The 10,148-nt window shown below is 35.2% G+C and overlaps 1 protein-coding gene across 4 annotated transcripts; it reads right to left on the reverse strand.

Moving 5' to 3' along the window:
• Positions 1-260: 260 nt before the first annotated feature.
• On the reverse strand, positions 261-5,665 carry LOC110815931 (TLD-domain containing nucleolar protein). 4 transcript variants are annotated; one of them, XM_088215296.1, is made up of 8 exons: positions 5,369-5,665; positions 3,805-4,250; positions 3,632-3,704; positions 3,421-3,501; positions 3,198-3,261; positions 1,683-1,860; positions 1,506-1,590; positions 261-498 (listed from the first exon to the last, which is right to left on the reverse strand). In XM_088215296.1, exons 1-8 carry the CDS (start codon positions 5,471-5,473, stop codon positions 460-462), a joined length of 1,071 nt encoding a protein of 356 aa, XP_088071422.1. In that variant the 5' UTR covers positions 5,474-5,665; the 3' UTR covers positions 261-459. The 4 variants fall into 4 exon arrangements, 3 of the variants coding, with proteins under 3 accessions (XP_088071422.1, XP_021899601.2, XP_088071423.1); XM_022043909.2 differs by having other exon boundaries at positions 1,683-1,770; positions 5,369-5,663; XM_088215297.1 differs by lacking the exon at positions 5,369-5,665 and adding an exon at positions 5,149-5,213.
• Between the last annotated feature and the right edge of the window lie 4,483 nt (positions 5,666-10,148).

The following is a 10,148-nucleotide window of genomic DNA, read 5'->3' on the forward strand; positions in this document are numbered from 1 at the left end:
TCTAGCTATCTAAGAATGGCCAAACTCTACAGCTTGAGTATCCAAAATTCTGCCTATACACCGTAAAGTAGAAGCTCGTCCTTTTGCCAAATCGTCAGAGCAGTTGATCAAAAGGTATTAACAGATGGATAATGACCTGAGATTTGCATCGGCAACCACCAAACAGAAGCACTTACAATGTTTGACTCCATTGAGAACCATGTATTTTCCTGTCATGCTTTTTTTGACCTACTCGAAGTAAAATTTGCGTATCATAACACTGAATAAAATAGCCATGAGCCGGACCAAAACCTTAATAATTAACGGCCACCTGTCAGATATTAATATTATATTTTACAGCCCTCTTTGATCAAGACTTGAGAGGGAAGGCGACAAGGGGAACAAAATATGAAAAAATAAATAATTGGGACTAAAAAATATCTTAGTAAAACCAATGGAGCCAAGAATCTCAACCCTGGGTCAGGATAAGTACCGTGATGCATGCGCGAATCCCCAAAGCTGTGAAAATGAACCAATACAATACAACTTGCATAAGTTAGGCATAAATAATGGAAACTGGTCAAGATATTGCAAAGGAGAAGGTGATCGAATATCAGAAATTTACGCACATTTCCTGAATACTAGGCTAAATTTCCCAGCACTAGCCGTGGTCAGCCAAAATTCAAGAACAGAATGAGAACAAAACAAAAGAACAAAAAACAAAACAAAACAAAACTTGAGACGAGCTTTCAAACATCTAAACTCTATGTGCGCCCACAGAAGACCAATATATAACAATGAGGAATGTGTTGCTCAGTTAGTACTAAAAATTAGCATGGATAACATGTACTAGAATTCACCCACTACATTTCTTTGTCTCTTCCTTAATAAAAGAATGACTAGACAAGCTCATAAGAAAAAAAAATAGAGATAAAAGACTACACTAAGTAACAGAGACAAAAATTCCTCCTTTTCCTTTATACCTGTATACAAATGGACATTTGTCACTACAATTCTAGTTACGAAGTTGCAAACTACAGGATAACTATTAGCTGAAGATCAGAAGTCATTTCTTTGAATCCAACCTAATGAGTTATTTCAAACTGGCAATTATACCATATGGTGGGAACTAAGAACATGTGAAATCATCTCTATTCTCAGCTTATTGTTCTTTCATTGTACAGGTTTGGCTCCATTATGTTGTTTAAGTTTAGGGATCCAGGATGTATGATGATAATGCACACTAGTGTCTTGACATGGACTGATATCACCAACATGAAAATGGTTAATATGAAGCCAAACAAAGGCAGTAAATACAGTCAGTAAAAACTTAATAAGAATAGAGTCATAATGAATGAGCATGAATATTTATTTGGTGACACAGCCTGGCAATAGTAGCCTACATTTGGTTTTACATGACAACGTTTGACACAATCAAGGAAAAGATTGGGTGATCAATGCTTATGAAATTAGAAAGAAGAAGATCCTAAAAGGACAACAAAAAGAGACTAAAAGCTTAGAATTACCTCAACATTCTTTAATTCAAATTCTGACTTATGAGCCAAGCATGAGCTTCCAAATGTATCACATGGTCCGCTAGTTCCACTCAACCTTTTCGAAGAGATGTATAAAATCACAGACCAAATATAGAGAAATTTCTCTATCTTCAAGTATAGAAACTAAGAAATTAACAATCAACTCACAGATCTCCATCTAAGCTCAGAGCAAAGTTGCCACCACCACCAAGTGCTAGTAAGTCATTCAAACACATGTAATAATATCGGTTGGCACCTATTTCCACATGCCAGATGAAAAAATCAGGGCATAGAAGCATATGAAAAACTTGTACATGGCTGCTCAGGTTTGGCAAATGCTTTAATTCTTTTTTTCCCCCATCCATGCAAAAGCAAATATTTTCATGGTTAACTGATTAATTGACCCTACTATTAACAATATCAACATCAGCATATTCACAACTCAGTTAGTAATGAAAAAAGAGACGGTCTTTAAAATCAGAGGTCTAGATATTTTATTTTGAGTTGTGCTTTCAAATTACTAATTGAAGTGTTACAGTCAAATGATGACTATTTGTAGTATCATTTAATAGGAATACACAGAGAGAAACAGTAAATAACTGAAGACCATAATCTTCTAATGCATAATAAAACATGGGATAAACAGTCTAGAAATCAATTCTACAGAAAGCATGAACTGAGAATTTTCCCCCAAAATATTACTGGGTCTTCAAACCATTCATAATTATTTAGTAAAATGTATGAGTCCACAATGTGACTTAATTGTTGCATAGCTCTTCTAATATTTCGACAATGATGCTCCAATGACAGAAGATTTTTGGTATAGAGTCAGTATTGCGGCTTGCAAAATGAGGAAGAAACTTCTTCCGATGATTTGGGTCTATGAAAAGAAAGGAACAAGAGAGCTTTTCAAGGTCTTAGATCTCCTTTTGCTAGCATTAGAGCCTATTGGTTCTTGACCTTGATAATTTCGTTTATTGGTCACCCACTAAGCTGTATAGAGGATTTAGGTCATCTTGTAGATGCTTTGTTTTTTTTTCTCGATAAAATGCAAAGCATTTTTGTTATATGTTTGGCACCGATTTGGTGTCTATAATAACATTACTTTTTCCCAAAATAAAAAATCCATGATGTCCAAATCTTTAATATCTTGATCAACTAAAATAACTTCAACTTCTCTATCTCAATTCCAATTTATAGCAGAAAAGAACTTAATCCAGCCTAGAAACATTTTAATAAAATTTGTGTGTATCAGATTCTTTTGGCTATATATGTATATTTGCGCAACTGATGAGCATGACTAGCTTGAGATCATAGAAGAGCATATTTAAGCCTCATAGTTGAATACTAAAAGTTCAAACCAATCAGACCACTTCAATAATTCTAATCATAATTTCAACAGCATTAATGAAGTGAAGAGCAGAGTAGGAGAGGGAAGAATGTTCAAAAGACAAGGCCTTAGATGGGAAATGCTGGATATAGTTTTAAGCTAGTTATTAACCAACAACAACCTGAAAGCAGCAGAAGTGACACTGACTACCGGTATGTTCTCATCCAGTCATCTGCTCAAAAGTTATATTAATATAGAACACACATATAAATATTAAGTTGTGTCAACATATTTAGTTGCATATTTTACAAGAGCAGAAACATTTAGAAAATGAGCAGATGAAAAAAGCTCACCAGTTGGTCTAAATAGCCGAGGTTCACCATGTATTGTTGTGAATACAAATGTTTGGTTTGTTCCCTATCATTAAAATTGCAATGGGAAAATGGTAAGGTTGCACATGATTATGTTCACTTGCAAGTGGTAAAGGGATGGAGGAGTAAAAAAACACAGGATAATTTTCCTATTAAGCAGCAGAACACAAAGGAACTCGTGATATATATAACCAAGCTGACTTACCTGATATTTTCTCTTTGGAGTAGGTTTCAGGGGACACTCTAACATTGCACCAAAAACTGCTCCCTCCAGATCTCCAGCAATCTGCAGTTGCTTATCAAAACTAGCATCCTTACCAATTACTTATGGGTCACGAGACCCCAAACTTAGGATCTAAATGCCACACTAGCAACCAAACTAAAAAAAATTTCATTACAAAATAATGTTGACATACCAGCAAACAGGGACCAGAAAGCTCAGCACTCTTGCGAATAAGCGTACGAAGAGATATACCATGCTTCAACGTGCTGCCCTTCATTTGAAAGAATCAATACTGAATAAAGATTCAAATGCAACAACAGATAGCCACATAAACAGCATGCTATTGATAATTTAACCTGAACTTACCTATACATTAAAATCCATTTGCAGCCTTTCACAATATTAGGAAGGCAAGACTGCAAGAATTCTGACAAATCTGGGGAAATAAAAACAGAGTCATCTGAGAGATCAAATAATGGCTTTCCTCGACTATGCTGTTCAGTTGCTTCTTCAAATGTATCAGAATCACTGCTGCTCCTTCCAGAAGCAGGACCTCCGTCCTCCTCAATAGTAAGCATTTGCTTGTCATTGCTCACTGAACTAAATTTCTTATCATCAATATACTTCTTTTCCAGTTCACCAGTTTCATATGTAATGAGCTCCTCATCGCTGCTCCATCTAACAGGAAGAGATTGATATGCTCTGAGCTCGTGATGTTGGTTCTCTGGTTTAGATCCATCAAAGCTTATTGTGGGAATAATGTTGGAGAAAAATGATGAAAAATAATTCCCAGCATTAGAATCTGGCCTGGCCTACACACGTAAAAATCTTGTGTCATGCATCATTACTAAAAACTTATTTACTAAAATGTAAGGTAAGAAAATGGTTTTGGTTAAACTGTTAGCAAGGTGGACAGCTCATTAGAGTTAATACTTTCCATATATATTTTAGGAACGTAATAATTATATATTTCTATAATTATGGTGTAAATTATTTTCACTTCTTAGAGCATGATTTTAGTTAGGAATAGCAGATTTACAGGGATGTAAATGAGAATTATTCCTATTTAATGGAAAGCCGATGAAAGATAAAAAGCATTCAACTCAAAAATGTGATATAAACAAAAAACATAAAGCCATTGAAAATAAATTATTGAGTTTGTTCATAGATTTTATGTGATTGAAAACATGATTTAGATAACAAAAACATGAACAGTTAATGTTTTTTTCTGACTGAAAATAATCTGAAAGGTCATAATTCTTAAAAGAGATTTCATAAAAAAAAAGAGAGAACTAAATTGTGAGCTTTCCAAAAAAAAAGTTGTCAAAAACCATTAGTAGGCCGTTTCAGTCTTTTAGAAAACAATAGATACTACGGAAAGCCAATCCTTAATAAGCTGTTATCAGAAACAAGTAACAAACTAAGTTCTTCTACCGAAAGAACAGCTTTCGGTAACTGAACCAAGAGAGAAGAATAAAAAAATACTGAGATATACAAGATTTTCTCTCATTTACATGCACATTCTTATTAACCAAAAAGCAATGTATACATTACAATATACGTATGTATATAAGAATCAGTGAATTGTGCATCACATCAATAACAGAGAAAAGAACATCACGAAAATTCATTATGAAATTGCCAGAAAATGAAGCTACTTCGCGAACGAAATTATAAATTGATGTTGATAGCTTCACACGAGTCAACAACCAGCATTATATGGTCTCGCAGAGAAATCAAATTTCAAAATGACCGTAAGCAATTTATCCGCAGAACTGCATTGTGAACAGTTTATCAGATCCAAAGTTTTGAAAGGAAAACAGCAACGTAAAGCTCTTTTTTGGTCATAATCATAAAGAAAAGGAGAAATAGAAGAGGAAAAACGTCGCAAATCAAAAAGGAATATCCCGAAAAAGAAAGAGGAATTTACCTCGGGAGTATTAGAGGGAGAAGGTCGAGGAGACGAAGCTTTACGAGGCGAATCAGCAAATAGATTAGAGAGTTTCTCAGTAACTTTATCTTTCAATACGTTCATGGCGACTGTAATTTGATACAAAGAATCAGGATATTAGCTTCTGATTCAATGATTTCGCCGAGAAGACCTTTTAATTTTGCTGTTGAGGGAGACGTCGGTGGAGAAGAGCTGGAAAACGAAAGAGAGATTATAATTATTTCTCTTTCTTTTCTCCTTTTTTTGGGCGCGGTTTCGTTGTGTTTGTAACCAAATAAGTTTTTATATTTCAATTCACTCTTTATATTATTTTTTAATAAATATATATAATTAAAAATACATATACACATAATTTATGAGACCAACTTAAAAAATTAATTAAAATTTGCTATTGGTTTTCCCTCTGCAAATACAATGAATTTAAAAATTTTCTTTAGTTTTTTTTTACCAATTTTACTATTCTTAGTTGATAATTTGGGATGCTTTATTAACGTAATTAAATCTGATGCGATATTTTACTTTTTCTGTACCCAGCTTTTCTTTCTCTTTCACCTTATAAGACATCATTACTTATATTATATTTTAAGTAAATTCGTTCAAATTATATATTTCTATAAATTACTTAATAATATATATATATATTAATTTCAAATGTGCCTAAGCTAAATACAAAAAGCAATAAGGATTTCTCGCTAATTACAAATGTGTTTACTTTAATATTTGTATGTATAATTATAATGGAATTTATTTTTGCATAAAGTTGTATTGTGCATCGAGTAAGAGGAGTGTACTTAATAATAACGTGTAAGTTTTTTATTAATTTTTTCATTGTGAACTTATATGAATAAGTTATATTTTAATATTAAACAATTATATTTATTTCTGTGTATTTTGACTATACTAGTCACTAAATTGACCGAAATTTTATAAGATTTTAATGGTAGTCAATAATTTATTATTTTTCAGTATGAAAAGAATAGTGTTTTATAATTATATATTATAAATAATCTTGAAAATATATTATTATTGTAATAAAATAACTATATATATATATTAAGTGTTAAAGTTTTGACATTATCTATATATTAAGTTTTTTAAAAAATACAATAGCTAGATAGTGTGACAGTCCGCAGTTCCTCATCAAGAAACTAAACACAACTGAACCAAAAAATAGAATATAAATTTAAACTAACATACAGTACAAGCTATTTATCCATTCTACAACATGTAACATAATCTACATTATGATGTTACAAATTTTTGTAAAGTCCATGTAACGACCCCGGAAATCTAAAGGAAATAGATAATAACTTAAGTACGGAAGCGAAATAAAAAGTTTAAGATTTACATTCATTACACAATAACTTAAAAAGTACTAAACAATATTACAGAATTCACAATTTAAAAAAAAAAAATACAAGAAATAAGGAAATAAACAGAAATGAGAAAATATTTAGTATCTACTCGTAATCTTCTTGCGGATCAGACTCTATAACCTAGTTCTCTTGATATGAAATAGTTAAAAAAGGAATGAGTTACACTAGTCCAGTAAGGATATCACACTATATCACCGACACAGAAATAAAGGTGGGTATAAAAATAAAACAACTAATAAAGTACTAAATTTAGCAAACTCATTTATCAATCATAAAATCATTTACTATTCACTTACCGTAGTGGAATTTATGAAAATAACCTATGCAGAAAATAATATCATACGGATCATAATTTAATATAAGATCAGCAACATAGCACATATCATAAATCTATACACATCGTCAAATAAATCAAACAATAACTGTCACATTTTTACCAGCCTACTAGTATCTATGGGGGTTCATAAGGATGTCCCTGCTACACGTGACCCCTTTTCTTTAACAATCTCAATTACGGGTCGTCCCCATATCCCATTCGGTATAAGAGCTAAATTATCAAATCTCAATACTCCGTCCGGTACGAGGGTGAAGCGGGCCGTCCCTATACCCCGTCCGGTATGAGCGCTAAATTATCAAGTCTCCATACCCCATCCGGTATAAAACAACGTTCACAATAGGGTTTCCTATGTACTCGATTCGTCCACCATCTCCCAGGATATCCAGTAAGACTGTCATTCCATCTGTTTATTTAATCACACAACTTTTCTGTTTTCCTTTATTCTCTATTTTCCAAATCAACCATAATCACATAATCAAACAAATATGCATCAGGGAATACAAGCATATCTCAATTTTTCAATCAACAGTAATCATTTAAGGCAGCAATTCATGCATTCAAATCATAAAATAAATTAATAAGGCATTATCATGCTTTTAAACTGTAAAATACATCAACAGAGATTAAAAAAAAATGATTTTCAGTTTGGGCTCTATTAGCAATCAGTAATTAATTATGCACATTCATTTAATTCACACAAATACCATATTATTATTTATTTAGACTTTAATTCTATGATAGGGAATATGGTGATGGATTCTTACTCGATTTTGACACCTAAAAAACTAAACTGTTTACTGCGCCTATGGGGGGTCCCTGGGTTGCTTGAATTTTTTTTCAGGAACTAAAACGCGCTAATAGTATCTACAAATGTTCCAAATAAATAAAAAATTAGCCTTAGGGCCCACTCGACCAATTTTAAAATTCCAGCACGGCGGCTCCGTCGTGCTCCAGCGTCGGTGCTACCGCCCGTAGCAGTGGTCCGCCTTGGATCGGTCGTTTTCGGCCGATTTTGCATCGATCTTTGAGAGAAAACACCTTAAAGGGCATCGGTTGGCCAAAAAAATACAAAAAATCGAAACTCACCGGCGGCGAGACTCTCTGGTATGACAGCTCCTTTGGCTCACGTTGCGGTTGGGTGTTTTGCTTCAGTCAACCTGTAGAGAAGAAAACGATTAACACAACAGTGAAAAAATTACGCGAAACGGGAATCGGAAAGGGTCATATCGGAGGTGTTTTGTAAAATTCTCCACAGCGACGCTGCCGGGTTTTGCCGACATTTTTCGGCTAATTGGCCGGTCTTTTTTCTCCGATTTGCCCATGGATGAGCTTAAAATTGAATTTCGTGCAAAAAAAAGTTTTTACCGTTTTTGGTGCTTGGAAAGGGTTCCGGTGCGGCGGCGGATGGCGGCGGTCAGCTCCCCGGCGGCTGGGTCGTCTTCTCCGAGGAGGGGGTCTGGCGGCTAGGGTTAGGGTTTGGTGGGGATGAAAGTTATTTATATCCATCCACTTTTGATCTGGGTCGTCCATCACATTTGATCTATACCGTCCGATTGTGATTAAATAGGGAGTTAATCTGAACCGTTCATCACGATCTAATCTGGACCGTCCATCGCGATTCACTCTGGATCGTCTGATCATGTTTGAATCTGATCGTTCGATCGTATTTGGGAGAGAACGCATCTAGGCCGTTCGTGCACACGGGAACGGACCTGGGCCGTTCGATCGCGAACATGCAGATTGCCTGCGTGGCACCGCGCTAGCGACTGTAGCCACACGGCGCGTCCTGATTCACTGGACCTGCTGACCGGGCGTTTGACGTAGTGAAACTTTCTAAAATTACGTTTTGGCCCATGTTTTCTAATTTTCTATCAAAAATACCTCAAGAACCTAAATTTCACCAATTTTTCCCAAAATTATTTCTAATTTCATCCTCATTCAATTTTTACCCCAAATAAAATAAAATAAAATATGATAAAATGAAATAAATTAAACAAAAATTATATTTATTAATTATTTAATTAAAACAAATTTTTGTGGGTGTTACTGTAACACCCCAAAACTATTTTTATTTTTGTATTGGAATATTTTTTGGATTTTATTTTATTTTAATAGTTAATTTATTTTGTAACAATTATATGTTTAATTTAATAGAAATAAAAATAATAATAATGATAAAATTGGGTAAAATTATTTTTAGAAATTAATTGAAAATGATTTTGGAAAAAATGGATGAAAATTTAGATTCTGGGGGTGTTTTTAAAAACAAAATAGAAAATCGGAGGTCAAAACGCAATTTAAAAAAGATACACCACGTCAGCAGCCTGGTCATCAGTCCCAGCCAACCAGGACACGCCGCGTGGCAGGAACGCTGACGCAGGAAGCCACGCGGGACGGGGCCACGTGAGCGATCCGCATACGCGCGATCAGACGGCCCAAATTCGTTCCCGCGCGCACGGACGACCCAAATCTCACGCGTGCGGATGATCCAGATTGAATCACGCACAGACGACCCAGATCGCATCGCGATGGACAACCCAGATTTATTCCCATTTTAATCGCGATCGGACAACCCAGATTAAATCGTGATGGACGGTTGAGATTAAAAGGGGAAGGTTATAAATAACTTCACCCACACCCAACCCCAAACCCTAGCCGCCAGTACCCTCGCTGGAAAAGACGACCCAGTCACCGGAGGAGCCGGCCGTCGCCACCCGCCGCCGCACCGGAGGATTTTTTGACCACCAAACGAGGTAAAATTTCTCCCCTGGGCTTGTTTTTCGATGCTGAATCTACCTGTGGCCAAATCGGAGCAAAACCACAAGCCAATCGGCCGAAAAATACCACCAAAGTCCAATGGCGCTGCCGCAGCTTCCCTCAATTTTTGCCTCTGATGAGGCCTTTTTCGGTTCCCGTTTGATATAATTTTTACACCACTGTGATCACTGTCCTTTTCTCTATAGGTTGACCGGAGTAAAACATCAAATCGCGACTCGCACCGGAGAAGCTGCCGCACCCGAGAGCTCCGCTGCCGGTAAGTCTCGGT

Source organism: Carica papaya, chromosome 3 (genome assembly GCF_054855325.1).
Source record: "Carica papaya isolate Zhongbai chromosome 3, ASM5485532v1, whole genome shotgun sequence".
Lineage (NCBI taxonomy): Eukaryota > Viridiplantae > Streptophyta > Magnoliopsida > Brassicales > Caricaceae > Carica > Carica papaya.